Source organism: Oncorhynchus masou, chromosome 15 (genome assembly GCF_036934945.1).
Source record: "Oncorhynchus masou masou isolate Uvic2021 chromosome 15, UVic_Omas_1.1, whole genome shotgun sequence".
NCBI lineage: Eukaryota > Metazoa > Chordata > Actinopteri > Salmoniformes > Salmonidae > Oncorhynchus > Oncorhynchus masou.
This window is the reverse complement of record NC_088226.1, coordinates 29,465,727-29,488,247: the sequence shown is the minus strand read 5'-3', so window position 1 is coordinate 29,488,247 and position 22,521 is coordinate 29,465,727. Positions and strand designations below refer to the sequence as shown.

At 44.6% G+C, this 22,521-nt stretch overlaps 1 protein-coding gene across 3 annotated transcripts in view; it reads right to left on the bottom strand.

Moving 5' to 3' along the window:
* LOC135556123 (potassium voltage-gated channel subfamily C member 1-like) overlaps positions 1–22,521 on the bottom strand; it is a 141,566-nt gene that overhangs the window by 74,343 nt on the left and 44,702 nt on the right. For all 3 annotated transcript variants that reach the window (XM_064989053.1, XM_064989052.1, XM_064989054.1), the window contains exon 2: positions 1,888–2,848. In XM_064989053.1, coding sequence (XP_064845125.1) covers positions 1,888–2,848 — 961 coding nt within the window. The remainder of the gene's footprint in view (positions 1–1,887; positions 2,849–22,521) is intronic.

The window sequence follows — 22,521 nt, the reverse complement described above, 5'->3', positions numbered from 1 at the left end:
CACTTCGATTGCTTTGATCCTGTAGGATTTTAGATTTTGCCTGTTGTTTAACTTTCGCAGCCTATAACGGTTTTGCAAAGTAATAAAAACGTGTAACACTTGAAACAAACAAACAGCGTGACACAACACGCTTAGCGAAACTGCCCTGCCGCCATCTTGATTGTAGAAATGTGTTGGTCCATGCCTCACGACCTGAAATAAAAGATCCCAGGACTAAAAAGCATGTTCAATGGAAATTCTTGATTTAAATAATTTTTTACTCAAGGCTTAAACTGTTTCCCAGAAACTGGCCCTACAACTTTCAAACAGAGCCTAGTCATTTAGCAGAGGCTCTTATCCAGAACGACTTACAGTAGTGAATGCATACATCTTAATACTTTTTTTTGCTACTAGTCCCCTGTGGGAATTGAACTCACAACCCTAGCGCTGCAAGCAGCCATGCTCTACAGCCTGAGCTACACTTGTCTCCCCTCCTGGGCTGTAAGCTGTGTTGACAGAAGGAGCTCTTTTGGCTGTGTGAACTCACCAGCTGATCGGGACTGGCATGTCCCTACAAACACACACACACAAAAAAAGCCTATTTACTACTAGTGTGGGGGGTTGCTAGTGCAAGAGAGAAATAGGCCTATATGATGTACAAATGTATGTAAGTGTGTGTGTGTGTAATGTATTACTTGTCAATTCAGTGTGGAGTGTTTCCCCTATATTTATTTAGCTGCAGTGGCCCACTGCTGGTTGTTCTGATACACAACTTTAACATTCACAGCCCTTGACATACTCACATCTTGCAGAAATGTTGTCAGCGCTTTTAAATGTAACCTGCTAAATAGTTGCATTTGAAATGTTGAGTACTCAATAATTGAATTGAATACAAACACAGATTCCAGTACTTGAGTACTCGCGCACATCCCGAGTGTGTGTGTACATGCACGTGTGTGTGCGTGTGTGTGCTTGGGTGAGTGCACACGTGTGATCAGGTATCAGGCTCTGAGTAGCCTACATATGTAAATTGAGGGGCCCTCTAGAATTCCATTTTACATGCTTCTCAACTTCTCTCTTGTCATAACTAATCCTTCTCCCAATCCACCCCCATTCCAACCCTCCACCCATCACCCGCTCTACTCTTCAAGTTTAATTACATTTCTGTCCACTGTCAAACAGCGTTTTGACAGGCCAATCTTCCCAACCAAATATTTATAAACGTTAAAGCCGACGTGTTGAGAGCTACCCAGCAGAGAGAGAAGGATGAGGGCGGAGGGGTGGCTGGGGGGGTTAGATTATGCGATCATCCGGCTCTATACAGAGCTATGGTGTTTACCTGACCTCATCAGTTTGTGAGTGTGTGTGTGTGTGCATGTGTGCGTGCGTGCGGCCTCGGCTTCCCTATTTAACATGGTTACAGATCCACTTCATTTCTCCCCACACTCTCTAAATCGGGTTAATTCTACAGACTGGAGAGGGATGGAAACACACACCACATACCCACACATGCGGTAGAAAGGGAGGATTGTGATGGTTGGGAACCATAATCTGACAAAGTGCTATTTAAGACTGTTCCAGTATTTTATGGGTGTTCTTTATTGGCTAAAGTTCAGTACAGTGATTCAGACTTGGGGTATATGTTGTAGTACATTGGGTTAGTTATATGCGACTCAGAGACAAGCCGAAACACCACACAATGTAGAGAGAGTGATTGGGTAATTTGATCATAATATTGCAATATTAGTGTGGGATGCTGCAGGTCACCAGCAGTCAGTCACTCTAGATAGATTCCAAATATACTTAATCCACACACACAAACACTCACACAGGCGCGTGCACGCACACACATGCCTCTCCTCCCCTTCTCTCCCTCCATCCATCTCCTCCCTCCCCTGCTCTACTCACCTGTCCTGTTGATCTCGATGATCTCCTCCTGGGCCAGAGGGCAGTCCCCTCCCCCCAGGCTGCCTGAGCCCACCATACCCGGCCCGGCAGTGGCCATGGCCAGGGCATCTGGCTTGCAGTAGTTGGGCGAGCCCGGCATGGTGGGCCGAGGGATGTGCTTGCCCTTCCTCTTGGGCAGCTTCTGCTTGGCCATGGCCAGTGAGTAGTACATGCCAAAGTTGTTGACGATGACGGGCACAGGCATGGCAATGGTCAGCACCCCCGCCAGGGCACACAGTGCGCCCACTAGCATCCCCGACCACGTCTCGGGGTACATGTCCCCATAGCCCAGAGTGGTCATGGTGACCACGGCCCACCAGAAGCCAATGGGGATGTTCTTGAAGTTTGTGTGTTTGGCGGCCGTAGGGTCGTCAGGGTCGGCACCGATGCGCTCGGCATAGTAGATCATGGTGGCGAAGATGAGCACCCCGAGGGCGAGGAAGATGATGAGGAGGAGGAACTCGTTGGTACTGGCGCGGAGCGTGTGGCCCAGCACCCGCAGACCCACGAAGTGACGAGTCAACTTGAAGATACGCAGGATCCTGACGAAGCGCACCACTCGCAGGAAGCCCAACACGTCTTTGGCGGCTTTGGAATCCAGACCGCTCAGCGCCACCTCCAGGTAGAAGGGCATGATGGCAATAAAGTCAATGATATTGAGGGTGCTACTGAAGAACTCCTTCTTGCATGGGCAGAAGATCACGCGCATCATGACCTCGATGGTGAACCAGATGACGCACGTTCCCTCCACATAGGTGAGCCAGCCGTCGGTCACCACCTCGTAGACGATCTCCTGACTTGTCACATTGCCCACCGTCACATTTTCTGTTTTGTTGTAGATGGTGTTGAAGGCCTCGTGCGTCTCCAGGCAGAAGGTGGTGATGGAGATGAGGATGAACAGAAGGGAGAGGAACGCACAGTACTGTAGGAGAGGAGAGAGGGAGAAAGATGGTTAGGTTCAAGTTTTTTGTACATAGTTGCCTTTTACAGGATTATGTTTCTTAGGCTCATTGAATTCTCACTGAAGCCTAACCCAAAGGATCACATGGATTTACAGATGATGTCATTCACAAACTGTATTACAGAAAACATGCAGCAACAGAGGTTAACCTAAACTGCAACAAAAAAAACACCAATGGTTCCCACTTTGCATGAATAGATCTGTTTTACACAGTTTTAGGTCGAAAGCCAACGATTACACAGGCACTCTGATGAACTCACAGGTCAAGTGAACAAACAACATACCAACCATACAGTCAGGATTGGGGATTGGGGGGTAACGGATTACAAAGAAAATGTGACTGTAATTCGTTATGTTACCAGCAAAAATATTGTCATCAGATTACAGAGATTTTTGAAAAACTAAATGATAACTTCTAGGATTACTTTTACATTCAGAAAAGACGTTTGCACCAAAATTATTGGACACCTTTCTGTTTTTCAATTACATTTTCAGTGCAAATGTAAGTTTGTTCCACCTGAGCAAGTGACCACAAGTCAGAGACCAATATGATGACACATAAAACTAGCTGAAATCACTCAGTTCTGCCTCAAGGACAAGACTCATAAATGTCAAACTGCTAAAGAGGCCATTAGAAGAAGACAAACATCGTCTTCTTCTAATGATTACCAACAACGATGAGACAGCCTACAGGGAGGAGATGAGGGAAGGTAGAAAGCTTCAAGTTCCTCAACGTACACATCACTGACAAGCTGAAATGGTCCCCCCACACAGACAATGTGGTGAAGAAGGCGCATCAGCGCCTCTTCAACCTCAAGAGCCTAAATACATTTGAGTGGTGCCTGGCCCCTAAAACCCTCACAAACTTTTACAGATGCACAATTAAAAGCATCCTGTCGGGCTGTATCCCCGCCTGATACGGCAACTGCACCGCCTACAACCGCAAAGCTCTCCAGAGGGTGGTACGGTCACACATTACTGGGGGCAAACATCCCGCCCTCCTGGACACCTACAGCACCCGATGCCATAGGAGGGCCAAAAATATCATCAAGGACATTAACCACCCAAGCCACTGCCTGTTCACCCCGCTATCATCCAGAAGGCGAGGTCAGAACAAGTGCATCAAAGCTGACACAGAGACACTGAAAAACAGCTTCTATCTCAAGGCCATCAGACTGCTAAACAGCAATCACTAGCACATCAGAGATGGTTGCCTATAGACATAGGTTAGGAATCACTGGCCACTTTTAGAAATGGATTACAAGCCACTTACAGTGCCTTGCGAAAGTATTTGGCCCCCTTGAACTTTGCGACCTTTTGCCACATTTCAGGCTTCAAACATAAAGATATAAAACTATATTTTTTGTGAAGAATCAACAACAAGTGGGACACAATCATGAAGTGGAACGACATTTATTGGATATTTCAAACTTTTTTAACAAATCAAAAACTGAAAAATTGGGCGTGCAAAATTATTCAGCCCCTTTACTTTCAGTGCAGCAAACTATCTCCAGAAGTTCAGTGAGGATCTCTGAATGATCCAATGTTGACCTAAATGACTAATGATGATAAATACAATCCACCTGTGTGTAATCAAGTCTCCGTATAAATGCACCTGCACTGTGATAGTCTCGGAGATCCGTTAAAAAGTGCAGAGAGCACTTTTTAGATGGCATCATGAGGAACGAAAATGATATGGATATATTGAAGCAACATCTCAAGACATCAGTCAGGAAGTTAAAGCTTGGTCGTGAATGGGTCTTCCATCCGGACAATGACCCAAAGCATACTTCCAAAGTTGTGGCAAAATGGCTTAAGTACAGCAAAGTCAAGGTATTGGAGTGGCCATCACAAAGCCCTGACCTCAATCCCATAGAAAATTTGTGGGCAGAACTGGAAATGCGTGTGCGAGCAAGGAGGCCTACAAACCTGACTCAATTACACCAGCTCTGTCAGGAGGTATGGGACAAAATGCACCCAACTTATTGCGGGAGGCTTATGGAAGGCTACCCGAAACGTTTGACCTAAGTTAAACAATTTAAAGGGAATGCTACCAAATACTAATTAAGTGTATGTAAACTTCTGACCCACTGGGAATGTGATGAAAGAAATAAAATATATCTTTACATAAAAAAACAACAGTCTGTCAGATTTTCTGTCATTCCAATTCATTTAATACCCCTTGATCTTCAACATTTGAAAATAGGCCTAGCTATTAGATTAGACTAATTGTTTAACTGAGCTGCTATATTGTACAAATTCATGAAAACAAAAAATTTGCTTTTTGGTCTTAAATTCAGATTTTATGACTTTGTGGCTAAAACGTATTAGCCACGCTCTTAAACAATGCAACCAAGCCTTATTACACTCTTGAATAATGCAAAAATGTACACACGCACAAACAATTAAAGGGTTTATTTTCTCATTAGTACACACATTAAATGTAGCTTGCAAGACAATAACACAGCTAGCTAGCTAGAACACCATTCATAGATGGTAACTGTTTTATCGCCTATTGACGATAGTATCTTCTGACCAGGGCAGTTTTGTTAAGATTTCCGACGCTTCCTCGAAAAATGAACATGCATCGCTTGCAGTACAGTTTTGGAAATATAAGTAGCATATATATCATATCAGCGAAAAAATAATACAAATACAAAATAAGTTCAATTACTAGACACCTTAATAGAGTTAAGGTTCACACACAGCCATATTCCCATGTTACAGCGCATGTTTACGGAAAACAGACGAAGATAGAGTGCCTGACTACCTGTGCTAATTATTTATCTGCGTCTCCGAATACCTGTGTGTAAACGGAAGATGGGCGCCACAAACATGTTGTCACTGAAAAATACTGTCTGCTGCAACTGTGGTAAAACGTATTTTGCATATGTGAAATTATTTTGATGTGATATGAAAGTAGAAAGATTTATGTACATAGATCCGTACAGCTATTGAGATGGAGTGTTAGGCTGTTTTGGTTTCCAGAGCTAATTCACCTTTAAACAGAACATGTATGGTCCTTGGCTCCTTTCGTCCATTATTGGGCTAGCTAGCTAGTAATGTTAGCATATCAAACATGAACGTTCACCCCTCTCATACGAATATAAAAGTAAATTTTTATTAATATCATGTAAGTCAACACCGTTGAGCTTCCATTTTTTTAAAGCTACGGGCGACAATTTGAGAATGTAACAAGTTGTTAATGCAATTTCAGATGAAAACTCAATAAAACTAGTTTAAAATATAATGAACATGTCTACATTTCAGCTGTTTCAAAAACATTAGTATTTTTACTGTATGAATGTTGGGCTCAAGGTCACAATTCTGTTTACACTCCCCTGCTTAGAGGGGGGCATCTGTTGGACAAGTGTCGTGCGCGACCTCCGGAGATAGCATTCGAGACATGAGAAATACGCAAGTTTACATTACAGTAGTTTCTCTCAAGAATAGATACCATTGGAATCTCTCGAAATTCACCTTAACACTTGTCAATGAGAATAGACACATATCTTTGGCCAATCAGCTGACTGTGAATGTAAATAAATTATTTGCTGAATGAATGTTCCCTGATATGTAGCTATATATTTATGTGCTGCGTTTTGGGTCATTGCAGTGGTACTGTAGTGTGCATTCAGACCTGTGCTTCTGATAAAAGACGGAAGATAGGTGGTGCCAGACACCACGAACAACAGACCAAAAATACACACTAGAGGGAGAGAGAGGGGGATGAGAGAGAGAGAGAGAGAGAGAGAGAAAGAGAGAGAGAGAGAGAGAGAGAGAGAGAGAGAGAGAGAGAGAGAGAGAGAGAGAGGGATGCAGCTAAAACAGTATGGACATCCTGAATGCTGCAATCTCATTGACACTGCACTGAGACAGAAAGAGAGAGAGAAATGGTGAGAGAGGGAGAGAGAGAAAGAGCTGGGGGAAAAGAGAAGCGGAGGTAGAAATCGGTGAGAGGGGGACTCAAGATGGAGTGCGACTGTACAGTAGAGACAGAGCGAGGTGGAAAGAGGAAGAGGGAGATGAATAGAGAGCGAGGGAGAGAAAGAGAGAGAGAGATGAGGGTTAGTGAGTTACGACGCTGTGGGCAATGCGCGGCCACCATTATGAAAACAGACATGTCATGTTCGCCTTCACATAGATAAATGTCTATCGATTGAGCCGGCGTGCCTGTTTAAAGCACCAGGCCTTTTCTCCTCTCGGCCCCCTGGATCAATAGTACCTGTTCATCTCAGGCACACGGAGCCTAACTCTCTCTCACACAACCGACCTGAACCCAAACTAACCCAACCCAGCTTCAACCCAACCCAATCTCAACACTGCCTAACCCAACCCAACCTCAACCCAGCCTAACCCAACCCAACCCAGCTTCAACTCAACATAACCTAACCCAACTTCAGCCCAGCCTCAACCAAACCTAACACAACCTCAACCCAACCTAACTCAACCAAGCCTCAACCAAACTTAACCTAAACCAACCTCAATCTAACCCAGCCTCAACCTAAACTAACTCAACCAAGCCTCAACCTAACCAATCGGCAACCCAGCCTCAAACTATGGCTGGGCAATATATTGAATTCATTAGATTCATTAGATTCAAAGTATGTTTAGATAGTATGTTTAGATTAGATTCAAAGTATGTTTTAGCACGATATTCCAAATGCCTGTATTTATGTCCACTTGTTCTCGTGTTGTCTTTTTGGCCTCGCTCCTTCTGCTGTGACTGTGCAGCTTCCAATTTACACACAAATACCAACCTCATCCCCCTGCCACTGAGAACAACAAATAGGAAAATAACTTTTTCCTCTCCGACAAAATGAGGTTTCTACTCGCCATTTGCGGTTTGGTCCAGCAGAACCGCTCATATGGACGCTGAAACACATTGAGACATTATTTTACAATAATAAACTAAAACTTAATGATGCACTATGCAGAAATCGCTCCGCTATTTCTTGGTTGCTAAAATTATAATAGTTTGCCTAATTTCAGTTTGTGTGACAAAACAAGCAAGTATAGTGTAGAGAATCATTGTACCGTTTAAACTGCTGTGAAATATATTTTCGATTAACAAAAAATGTTGTATTTTAAGCTGTTTGAAGCTTAAACCAAAAGTAAAAGACGCAAAAACGAAAACTTAAGAACAAAGTGGACAGGCTCGCATGCTGTTCAAACAGTGGGAGATGGACAGAAGGGTGTGTTCATACCAAATTCAACTGTTCTACCTTGTTAGCTAGCAAATAGATCCAAGTTGGCTCAATTTTAAATATAAAGATTAGCAGGCTACACACTAGCACATGGAATTGTGCTTCAGAGATTGCTTTTGAGACCTGTGTACATTTTCTATAATGGCTGCTTCAAGAAGTTGGTAATTATTAGTGATTGTGCATTATGCAGGGTTTTGGTAAAATTTGTAACACAAATTGCATTTTCATAGACATAGACATTCATAAACTAATTTGATAAAATAATTACATTATTAGTGGGTTATTATTGTGGAAGGTAGCCAAAGTATAATTTCACAAGCCCTGAATTCATTAAATTATTGTTGACTGTTTAAAATGCAGTGTATTTTACCTTTACTTGTACATCAAAGCTTATTTAGAGAAAACATTTAAAAAATCAAGAAAAATGTGCTTTTCTTTCAAAAACAAGGACGTTACTAAGTGACCCCAAACTTTTGAACGGTTGTGTATATTCTGAATCGCCCATAAATAAAAAATAAATAAAAATTGAGGTATGATTTTTTAGGCCATATCGCCCAACCTCTCTCTGCCTCACCCTCTACCTCACCCTCTGCCTTTCTCTCTCTTTCTCTCTGTCTTTCTCTGCCTCAGTCTCTATATGCCTCTCTTTTTCTGCATCTCTCCGGCTCTCCCTCTGCATCTCTGACCCTCTGTCTCTGCCCCTCTCTCCCTCTGCCCCTCTCTCCCTCTGCCCCTCTGTCTCTGCCCCTCTGTCTCTGCCCCTCTGCCCCTGCCCCTCTGCCCCTGCCCCTCTGCCTCTGCCCCTCTGCCTCTGCCCCTCTGCCTCTGCCCCTCTGCCTCTGCCCCTCTGCCTCTGCCCCTATGTCTCTGCCCCTCTGTCTCTGCCCCTCTGTCTCTGCCCCTCTGTCTTTGTCTCTGCCCCTCTGTCTCTGCCCCTCTGTCTTTGTCTCTGCCCCTCTGTCTCTGTCCCTCTGTCTTTGTCTCTGCCACCCAATGAATTCCCTTTATGTAACACGTCATTACAGTCACTTATATACACGTGTGTGTGTGTGTGTGTGTGTGTGTGTGTGTGTGTGTGTGTGCGTGTGGTGTTGCTGTTTCCCCCTCTGCAGCGTTCCCCTCCCCTCCTCTCTGTTCCTTCGCTATCCTCTTCCTCCTCCCCTTTCTTTCACACTGAAATCCCTCTCTCCCTCTCTCTCTCGCTCACTTGCTTGCTCTCTACCTCTAGATCTTTAGCTCTCCCATACCTCCACACTCCTCCTCCTCTGTCTCTCTCTCTCTCTCTCCCTTCCCTTCCCTCTCTCTCTGGTCTATGCAGTAAGCTGCCTGAATGTATCGGGGTCCTTCCAGAGCCCTGGCTGCAGAGTAGCAGTCGTCTTGCGAAATGCCGGCTCATATCTCAGTATAGAGAGAAACACGTACATCTGGAAAGGGAGCTTGCATTTCATACAACACAAACATAAAACATACTTGCACAAGCACACACACATGCAGGTACACACATACAACAAAATTTCCCAAAATATTAAAGCTTAAACACACTCAACCGACATTATGAATATCAAACCAACCCAGTACATGATATTATAGATGTCTTTGAGGATGTGAGGATGTGTCTCAAATGCAGCAGTCGGGTCAATCTTCTCACGACAGATTAAAAAAAAAAAATTTAAACAGCCCAAATGAGTGGTCTGGATGCTCCTGGGAGAGCTGCTTAATTCCCCCAGCCTATTAACATGAACTCATTTAACAAGTCTCATCTCATCTCACTGTGGCCTGGAAACGCTGATGATGAGGAGACCCGTTTCCGTGCCGACTAGAGACACCGGCGAGCCCATTGCCTGTGATGTCACCTGCCTCGCCTCACCATCCTAAAGCACTCAAGCTCCACTTTTGGGGACACTTTATTTTGTATGTGTTTGCAAATCTCGTTTCTCTTTCCATTGGATCTTTCTCTTTATGTTGCTTTATCAAACATTTAACAGTTCCCTCCCTTGACATGCATGTTTTATTATAGATGGTGTGAGTATTTGTGTGTATGTGTGTGTGGAGATGTTTAACTATACTTGTGAGGCGAGAAGTCCCCACAAGATTGGTAAACAAACAAACATTTGACCAACTGAGGACATTTTGCCAGCCCCCACTTGTAAAAAGGCTAATTCTATTGAGTTTAGGGTTAGAATTAGTGTTAGGTTTAGAATTAGAGTTTGAGGTTAAAGGTTAGGTTTAGGAGTTAGGTTTAGGGTTAGGTTTAGGTGTTAAGGTCAGGATTAAGGTTAGATTTAGGGGTTAGAGAAAATATGATTTGAGTGTCCACAAGCTAAAACAAGAGGTGAGTGTGTGCGTGTGCGTGTGCGTGTGCGTGTGCGTGTGCGTGTGTGTGTGTGTTTGTGTGTGTGCGTGCGTGCGTGCGTCTGTGTGTAACCTTGGCTGGAGCAAAAGCCTGCCAATCCCCTGGCCCGTGCAGTTGCAGGGTGAGATTTTCCCCTTTTCTAGCAGCTCACAGGCCCCTACTATCCTCCTAGTCCATGACTGTTCCTTAAAATTCTTACTTCCTCAGTCCTTGTTTCCTCCATCCTTGTTCCCTTGGAGGAACAGATCGAAGGTCCCTCCACTCTGACCTCTTCGAAAACGCTTTGAGAGGGAGGCGAAGAATGGAGGAAACAATGACAGAGGAAGCAAGGATTTGACAGCTAGTAATATTTTCAGACACAGGAGGAAGGTGTGCTGAATGAACCCTGTAGGTCGTGTCCCAAATGGCACCCTATTCTCTAGATAGTGCACTACTGTTGACCAGGACTCATAAGGCTCTGGTCAAAAGTAGTGCACTATGTAGGGGAATAGGGTGCAGGGTCCTGGTCTAAGGTAGTGCACTATATAGGGAAACGGGTGCCATTTGGGACGCAGTCAGACTAACAACACACCTACTGATGGAGATGGACTGGCAGACGGCCCTTCTGGTAGAGGTCAAGTCAGAGGAATGGCCTAATCTCAACCTCCCCCTTCTGAAGTGTATGGGTTTAAAAATGGTGGAAATTCTCTTTCAGCCAATGCTTACACCAATCCAATTATTTTAAATGCATGCAGGGAAGGGTGGAGAATGGGGATGCATAGGCCCCGGTTAAACATAGTGCACTACATAGGGAACAGGGTTCCATTTCAGACACAGCCCTGGTCCACCTGACCCAGATGTAAGAGTGACAGTGACGAGGGTAGTGCTGTGAGGAGAACACTTAGTAGTGGGTTTTCAGTCACACTGAGATATTGTTCTGAGCTCACACACACACACACACACACACACACGTGAGTCTGTCAGTCAGTCAGTCAGTTGCACACACACACACACACACACACACACACACACACACACACACACACACACACACACACACACACACACACACACACACACACACACACACACACACACAACGCTGCAATGGCCTGAACATCATACTGCACACTGCAATGGTCTGAGGTCTGAGGACATCTTTAAACACTGCACCAATATGAAAACCCTCGACATTGCAGCAGAGTAGAGGAGGAGGGGGGGGAAGAGAACAGAAAGAGGAGAGAGGTAGAGGGAGAGAGATGAGGGGAAGAAAGAGACAGAAGGGGAGATAAGGGGGGAGGAAGAGAGAGAAAGAAATAAAGAGAGAGAGAAAGAGAGAAAGAAAGAAAGCAAGAAAGAAAGAAAGAAAGAAAGAAAGAGAAGGAGAGGGAAATGACTGGACCGATGTCTAAGAGAGAGTAGGAATTAAAATAAAATGTAGGATGAAGGTGGCGCTGATTAATAAATTGTTGTTTTCATAAATAAGTGATTATTTACAGTGGTTACGTCTTGTGAATAAACGTGTGATATCAGTAGATCTGTCTGCCTGGAAAAGTGACCCGCAGGATTACTTAAGAATTAGAAATTACATTTGAAAGGTCTTCGGTTTGTCAATGGACATGACAGGGGGTGTTTCTAAACCATTTCTGGGGTCTTTTTGGTACGTTATTAGGATCCCCATTAGCTGTTGCAAACGCAGCAGCTGCTCTTCCTGAGTCCACACAAAACATAACATAATACAGGATATCAACAGACAAGAACAGTTCAAGGACAGAACTACATTTAAAAAAATGTAAAGACACACGAAGCCTACATATCAATGCCTACACACAAGCTATCTAGGTCAAATAGGTGCGAGGCATTGTGCCGTGAGGTGTTCCTTTATCTGTTTTTTGAAACCAGGTTTGCTGTTTAATTGAGCAATATGAGATGGAAGGAAGTTCCATTCAATAAGGGCTCTATATAATACTGTACGCTTTCTTGAATTTGTTCTAGATTTGGGGACAGTGAAAAGACCCTTGGTGGCATGTCTGGTGGGGTAAGTGTACGTGTCAGAGCTGTGTGTAAGTTGACTATGCAAACAATTTGGGATTTACAACACATTGTTTCTTATAAAAAGAAGAAGTGATGCAATCAGTCTCTCCTCAACTCTTATCCAAGCGAGACTGGCATGTATAGTGTTTATATCAGTCCTCTGATTACAATGAAGAGCAAAACGTGCTGATCTGTTCTGGACCAGCAGGCAGCTTAACTCGGTATTTCCTTGCAGCACTGGACCACACGACTGGACAATAATCAAGATTAGACAAAACTAGAGCCTACATAACTTGTTTTTTTGGAGTGTGGTGTAAAAAAAGCAGAGTATCTCTTTATTATGGACAGACATCTCCCCATCTTTACAACTATTGAATCTATATGTTTTGACCATGACAGTTTACAATCAAAAGGTAACACCAAGTAATTTAGTCTCCTCAACTTGTTCAACAGCCACACCATTCATTACCAGATTCAGCTGAGGTCTGGAACTTAGGGAATGATTTGTACCAAATACAATGCTCTTAGTGTTAGAGATGTTCAGGACCAGTTTATTACTAGCCACCCATTCCAAAACAGACTGCAACTCTTTAAGGGTTTCAGTGACTTCATGAGCTGTGGTGGCTGATGCATATATGGTTGAATCATCAGCATACATGGACACACATGCTTTGTATAATGCCAGCGGCAGGTCATTGGTAAAAACGAAAATGAAAAGAGTAGTGGGCCTAGAGAGCTGCCCTGGGGTACACCACACGTTACATATTTGACATTAGAGAAGCTTCCATTAAAGAAAACCTTTTAGTTCTATTAGATAAATAGATCTGAATCCACGATATGGCAGACGTTGAAAAGCCATAGCACATATGTTTTTTCAACAGGTTATGGTCAATAATATCAAAGGCTCCACTGAAATCTAACAGTACAGCTCCCACAATCTTCTTATTATCTATTTATTTCAACCAATCATCAGTCATTAGTGTCAGTGCAGTACATGTTGAGTGCCCTTCTCTATAAGCATGCTGAAAGTCTGTGTTGTAGCATTGTATTTGGTCAAACACATTTTTTTCCAACAGTTTGCTAAGAGCTGGCAGCAAGCTTGTAGGTCTGCTGTTTGAACCAGTAAAGGCCACTTCACCACTCTTGGGTAGCGGAATTACTTTTGCATCCGTCCAGGCCTGAGGACATGTAAGGCTCAGATTAAAAATATGACAGATCGGAGTGTCTATAGAGTCAGCTATCCTCAGTAGCTTTCTATCTAAGTTGTCAATGGCAGGATGTCTGTCATTATTGATTGATAACAATATTTTTTCTACCTCTCCCACTCGAACTTTACAAAATTCAAATTTGCAATGCTTTTCTTTCATTATTATTTTTTGATGCATGAATAAAATTGCTCACTGCTCATTGTTGGCATTTCTTGCCTAAGTTAGCCCACTTTGCCAATTAAGTCATCTTTAAAATATTTGTCAACATCAAATGGTTTTGTGATGAATAAGCCATCTGATTCGATGAAAGATGGGAGTTGAATTTGTCTTTCTGCCCATAATTTCATTTAAAGTACTCCAAAGGTTTTTTCCATCATTCTTTATATCATCAATCTTGGCTTCTTTTTGTTGAGTTTAGTCAAATAATTTCTCAATTTGCAGTAAGTCAGTCAGTCAGATGTGCAGCCAGGCTTATTAGCCACTCCTTTTGCCCCATCTCTTTCAACCATACAGTTCTCAATTCCTCATCAATCCATTGAGCCTTCACTGTACTAACAGTCAGTTTCTTAACAGGTGCATGCTTAGCAATAATTGGATACAGCTTTAGAACAAAGTTCTACAGTATTAGTAAATCATTTTTAAAAATGTGATCGTTACATGTGGATGATCTTGTTCCTGTAGAGTTTGTTAACACCCTGGTAGGTTGATTAATAACCTGAACCAGATTACAGGCACTGGTTACAGTGAGAAGCTTCCTCTTGAGTGGACAGCTTGATGAAAACCAGACAATATTCAGGTCCCCAAGAAGGTAGACCTCTCTGTTTACATCACAAAGACTATCAAGCATTTCAAACATATTATTTAGATACTGACTGTTAGCACTTGGTGGCCTATAGCAACACCCCAAAAGAAAAGGCTTTAGATGTGCCAAGTGAACCTGCAACCACAACACTTCAATTACACTTGACATACTGCAAGGTCTTCTCTAAGCATTACAGGGATACGGCGCTGAATATACAGTGCCTTGCGAAAGTATTCGGCCTCCTTGAACTTTGCGACCTTTTGCCACATTTCAGGCTTCAAACATAAAGATATAAAACTGTATTTTTTTGTGAAGAATCAACAACAAGTGGGACACAATCATGAAGTGGAACGACATTTATTTCAAACTTTTTAAACAAATCAAAAACTGAAAAATTGGGCGTGCAAAATTATTCAGCCCCCTTAAGTTAATACTCTGTAGCGCCACCTTTTGCTGCGATTACAGCTGTAAGTCGCTTGGGGTATGTCTCTATCAGTTTTGCACATCGAGAGATTGAAATTTTTTCCCATTCCTCCTTGCAAAACAGCTCGAGCTCAGTGAGATTGGATGGAGAGCATTTGTGAACAGCAGTTTTCAGATCTTTCCACAGATTCTCGATTGGATTCAGGTCTGGACTTTGACTTGGCCATTCTAACACCTGGATATGTTTATTTTTGAACCATTCCATTGTAGATTTTGCTTTATGTTTTGGATCATTGTCTTGTTGGAAGACAAATCTCCGTCCCAGTCTCAGGTCTTTTGCAGACTCCATCAGGTTTTCTTCCAGAATGGTCCTGTATTTGGCTCCATCCATCTTCCCATCAATTTTAACCATCTTCCCTGTCCCTGCTGAAGAAAAGCAGGCCCAAACCATGATGCTTCCACCACCATGTTTGACAGTGGGGATGGTGTGGTCAGAGTGATGAGCTGTGTTGCTTTTACGCCAAACATAATGTTTTGCATTGTTGCCAAAAAGTTCAATTTTGGTTTCATCTGACCAGAGCACCTTCTTCCACATGTTTGGTGTGTCTCCCAGGTGGCTTGTGGCAAACTTTAAACGACACTTTTTATGGATATCTTTAAGAAATGGCTTTCTTCTTGCCACTCTTCCATAAAGGCCAGATTTGTGCAATATACGACTGATTGTTGTCCTATGGACAGAGTCTCCCACCTCAGCTGTAGATCTCTGCAGTTCATCCAGAGTGATCATGGGCCTCTTGGCTGCATCTCTGATCAGTCTTCTCCTTGTATGAGCTGAAAGTTTAGAGGGACGGCCAGGTCTTGGTAGATTTGCAGTGGTCTGATACTCCTTCCATTTCAATATTATTGCTTGCACAGTGCTCCTTGGGATGTTTAAAGCTTGGGAAATCTTTTTGTATCCAAATCCGGCTTTAAACTTCTTCACAACAGTATCTCGGACCTGCCTGGTGTGTTCCTTGTTCTTCATGATGCTCTCTGCGCTTTTAACAGATCTCTGAGACTATCACAGTGCAGGTGCATTTATACGGAGACTTGATTACACACAGGTGGATTGTATTTATCATCATTAGTCATTTAGGTCAACATTGGATAATTCAGAGATCCTCACTGAACTTCTGGAGAGAGTTTGCTGCACTGAAAGTAAAGGGGCTGAATAATTTTGCACGCCCAATTTTTCAGTTTTTGATTTGTTAAAAAAGTTTGAAATATCCAATAAATGTCGTTCCACTTCATGATTGTGTCCCACTTGTTGTTGATTCTTCACAAGAAAATACAGTTTTATATCTTTATGTTTGAAGCCTGAAATGTGGCAAAAGGTCGCAAAGTTCAAGGAGGCCGAATACTTTCGCAAGGCACTGTAGATGAGAGAGAGAGAGAGAGAGAGAGAGAGAGAGAGAGGATAAAAGAAACGAGAGGTGGCAGGAAAGGAGAAGTGATGAGAGAAGGGTAGGAGAGGAGGAAAAGAAGAGGTAGTGAGGTGTAAAGGGAGAGAGAAAGAGAGCTTGGGACAGCAGATCACAACAGACTATTAGCATCAATTAGGCTGTATTGGAGACGAGCCCCGCTCACAAGTCATCACAGTCAGATCATACAGCACAGCACAGCACTGATCTAACATCACTGAGAGGGAGGGAAACCGAGAGTGAGACAGAGAGAGAGATCAGGGGAATCAGGTTAGACTAGAGAGAGAAAGTCAAGAGAGGTAGCAAGAGAGACGCAGGTTTTAAGTGCACCCTAACTATGTGAATGCTGGTAATCTAGGGTGCACTGTCATATAGAAGGGTGTTGAATGAAACTAAACTCATCACTTACTGAATGTGAACAGCTCGTGAGACCACCTAGCTATCTATTTATTCTGGTACTTTACGATTACTTTATTTGTCAATTGTACACAAGCTCTAACCGAAATTTGACTTCTGCTTTATCCCAACCCATCCAAAAGATACATGCGTATACAGGCTGGAGAGGTAAGAGCAGGGGGTTGCCACACTGGGCACCCATGGAACAGTTGTTAACTGCCTTGTTCAAGGGCACAACAGCAGGCAATGGCATCTAGGATTTGATACCAGCAACTCTCCAGTTGCCAGCTCACTTCCACCAGATCTTTCCCGTCAGATCCGGGATCCAAACTGGCAATCCTCCGGCTGCTGGCTCGCCTCTCTAACTGCTAGGCGACCTGCTGCCCTTATACATGGACCTACAGTGTCCTACCACAATATAGGCATGATAGGCTAGTCAATAACTCAATGCATGTTGTTACCATAACATGAGATGACAAACAAAAAGGTAGGTTTCCTGTGGGTGAGGTGGTCTAGCGGTCTGTGTCGCCGCCCTACAGCAGCACACCGATATGTGTTTGAATCAGAGTATCTGACCCACTGTCTATGTGACCCACTCTCTCCTCCTATCCACTTTCTCTCTCCTCTCTGTAATAAAAACAAAACATTTTGGGGTGGGGGTCTCCAACTACATGTCATTGTATTTGGCCAAAGTGTCCCAACAGTAAGATACCTACAAACACTGCCCTCTATCTGTGTGTGGCAGAACTAGTCCTCTCATGTTCCTAGGGTGGTACTGTAGTGCATAGAAGGTCTCTCTCTCTCTCTCAGCACTAGCACTGTGCTATATTCATATCCCAGACCTTAGACAGCCCCAGAGCTGTGGAGTGGCTCTTCAGAGTAGTAGCACTGAGTCGGAGAGAGAAAGAAGGGATGGAGAGAAAGAAGGGATGAGAGACAGACGGCGAGTGGAGATGGAGAGAGAGACAGACAGACAGAGAGAACGGAGAGACAGCAGAGATAGAGGAGAGATGAGGAGAGACTAGAGTTGCTACCTAAAACAGTCCAGCCTGCTAAACACTAATGCACCGATCCACCTCTTCCTGTCTGAATAGACAACACAACACGCAGGTACAGTTGATGAGCAAGAAGTGGAGGCAGAGTAAAACAAACACACACAAGCACGGAAAGTCTTAATGTGAAGAGACGCAGTACACTCTTCGCCTGTCCCCATAAGAACCCTTGTTGGTTCCAAGTAAAACCCTTTTTGGTTCCAGGTAGAACCATTTTGGGTTCCATGTAGATCCCTCTGTGGAAAGGGTTCTACGTGGAATCCAAAAAGGTTCTACATGGAACCAAAAGGGATTTACCTGGAACCAACAAGGGTTTTTCAAAATGTTTTCCTATGGAGATAGCCAAAGAAAGTCCTGGATAGCACCTTTTTTTCCCTAAGAGTGGTGACACAAACCAATCGTAATGCACACACACAAATCACACACACGTTGGCCCAACCCAACCCCCAGTGTGCAGTTGAGGCCAAAGCATTAAACGTAGAGCATAGACTAGAGGACAGCGCATAAAGACTAGAGTATAGAAGACAGCCAGGCCCAGGCAGGCAGCATACAGGCAGGGCACAGTGTTTATTGAAATCTCTTGGGGAATAACAGATGCAAATGTAAAGAGAAGCTATTTGTAGTCCGGTCACCTCCATGTCGCTCCAGTCAGCCTCACCCCACTGTAAGAACACGCACACACACAGCACTATAAGAACACAAACAGCACTGTAAGAACACGGGCACACACACAGCACTGTAAGAACACGCGCACACACAGCACTGTAAAAACACACACACACAGCACTGTAAGGACACACACTCACAGCACTGTAAGAACACACACACACAGCACTGTAAGGACACATACACACACAGCACTGTAAGGACACACACACACAGCACTGTAAGAACACGCGCACACACACAGCACTGTAAGAAAACACACACACACAGCATGTAAGAACACACACACACAGCACTGTAAGAACACACACACACACACAGCACAGTAAGAACAAACACACACAGCACTGTAAGGACACACACACACAGCACTGTAAGAACACACACACACACACATCACTGTAAGAACACACACACACAGCACTGTAAGAACACACACACACACACACAGCACTGTAAGGACACACACACACACAGCACTGTAAGGACACACACTCACAGCACTGTAAGAACACGCGCACACACACAGCACTGTAAGAACACACACACAGCATGTAAGACTACACACACACACAGCACTGTAAGAACACACACACACACGGCACTGTAAGAACACACACACACAGCACTGTAAGAACACACACACACAGCACTGTAAGAACACACACACACACAGCACTGTAAGTACACACACACAGCACTGTAAGGACACACACACACTGTAAGGACACACACACACACAGCACTGTAAGAACACGCGCACACACACACAGCACTGTAAGAACACACACACACAGCACTGTAAGTACACACACACACACAGCACTGTAAGAACATACACACAGCACTGTAAGGACACACACACACAGCACTGTAAGAACACACACACAGAGCACTGTAAGAACACGCACACACACACACACGGCACTGTAAGGACACACACACAGCACTGTAAGGACACACACACACAGCACTGTAAGAACACACACACACAGAGCACTGTAAGGACACGCACACACAGCACTGTAAGAACACACACACACAGAGCACTGTAAGGACACACACACACAGCACTGTAAAAACACACACACACAGCACTGTAAGGACATGCACACACACACAGCACTGAAAGGACACGCACACACACACACACACAGCACTGCAAGGACACGCACACACAGCACTGTAAGAACACACACACAGCACTGTAAGGACACACACACACAGCACTGTAAGGACACACACACACAGCACTGTAAGGACACACACGCACACAGCACTGTAAGGACACACACACACAGCACTGTAAGGACACACACGCACACAGCACTGTAAGGACACACACGCACACAGCACTGTAAGGACACACACGCACACAGCACTGTAAGGACACACATGCACACAGCACTGTAAGGACACACACGCACACAGCACTGTAAGGACACACACGCACACAGCACTGTAAGGACACACACACACACAGCACTGTAAGGACACGCACACACACACACAGCACTGTAAGGACACGCACACACAGCACTGTAAGAACACACACACACAGCACTGTAAGGACACACACACAGCACTGTAAGAACACGCACACACACACACACACACACACACACACACACACACACACACACAGCACTGTAAGGACACACACAGCACTGTAAGGATACACACACAGCACTGTAAGGACACACACACACAGCAGTGTAAGGACACACATGCACACAGCACGGTAAGGACACACACGCACACAGCATTGTAAGAACACACACTCACAGCACTGTAAGGACACACAAACACACGCAAACAGCACTGTAAGGACACACACACAGCACTGTAAGGACACACACACAAACACACACACACGCAAACAGCACTGTAAGGACACACACACACACAAACAGCACTGTAAGGACACATACAGCACTGTAAGGACACACACACACAGCACTGTAAGGACACACACACACAGTACTGTAAGGACACACACACAAACACACCCAAACAGCACTGTAAGGACACATACAGCACTGTAAGGACACACACACACACACAGCACTGTAAGGACACACATGCACACAGCACTGTAAAGACACACACGCACACAGCACTGTAAGGACACACACAGCACTGTCAGGACACGCACACACACACACACACAGCACTGTAAGGACACGCACACACAGCACTGTAAGAACACACACACACAGCACTGTAAGGACACACACACAGCACTGTAAGAACACGCACACACACACACACACACACACACACACACACACACACACACACACACACACACACACACACACACACACACAGCACTGTAAGGACACACACAGCACTGTAAGGATACACACACAGCACTGTAAGGACACACACACACAGCAGTGTAAGGACACACACACAAACACACACAAGCAAACAGCACTGTAAGGACACACACACACACAAACAGCACTGTAAGGACACATACAGCACTGTAAGGACACACACACACAGCACTGTAAGGACACACACACACAGTACTGTAAGGACACACACACAAACACACCCAAACAGCACTGTAAGGACACATACAGCACTGTAAGGACACACACACACACACAGCACTGTAAGGACACACACACACAGCACTGTAAGAACACGCGCACACACACAGCACTGTAAGAACACACACACACAGCACTGTAAGAACACACACACACAGCACTGTAAGTACACACACACACACAGCACTGTAAGAACATACACACAGCACTGTAAGGACACACACACACAGCACTGTAAGAACACACACACAGAGCACTGTAAGAACACGCACACACACACACACAGCACTGTAAGGACACACACACACAGCACTGTAAGAACACACACACACAGAGCACTGTAAGGACACGCACACACAGCACTGTAAGAACACACACACACAGAGCACTGTAAGGACACACACACACAGCACTGTAAAAACACACACACACAGCACTGTAAGGACATGCACACACACACAGCACTGAAAGGACACGCACACACACACACAGCACTGCAAGGACACGCACACACAGCACTGTAAGAACACACACACACAGCACTGTAAGGACACACACACACACAGCACTGTAAGGACACACACGCACACAGCACTGTAAGGACACACACGCACACAGCACTGTAAGGACACACACGCACACAGCACTGTAAGGACACACACACAGCACTGTAAGGACACGCACACACACACACACAGCACTGTAAGGACACGCACACACAGCACTGTAAGAACACACACACAGCACTGTAAGGACACACACACAACACTGTAAGAACACGCACACACACACACACACACACACACACACACACACACACACACACACACACACACACACACACACACACACACACACACAGCACTGTAAGGACACGCACACACAGCACTGTAAGAACACACACACAGCACTGTAAGGATACACACACAGCACTGTAAGGACACAAACACACAGCAGTGTAAGGACACACATGCACACAGCACGGTAAGGACACACACGCACACAGCATTGTAAGAACACACACACACAGCACTGTAAGGACATGCACACACACACAGCACTGAAAGGACACGCACACACACACACACACAGCACTGCAAGGACACGCACACACAGCACTGTAAGAACACACACACAGCACTGTAAGGACACACACACACAGCACTGTAAGGACACACACACACAGCACTGTAAGGACACACACGCACACAGCACTGTAAGGACACACACAGCACTGTAAGGATACACACGCACACAGCACTGTAAGGACACACATGCACACAGCACTGTAAGGACACACACGCACACAGCACTGTAAGGACACACACGCACACAGCACTGTAAGGACACACACACACAGCACTGTAAGGACACGCACACACACACACACAGCACTGTAAGGACACGCACACACAGCACTGTAAGAACACACACACACAGCACTGTAAGGACACACACACAGCACTGTAAGAACACGCACACACACACACACA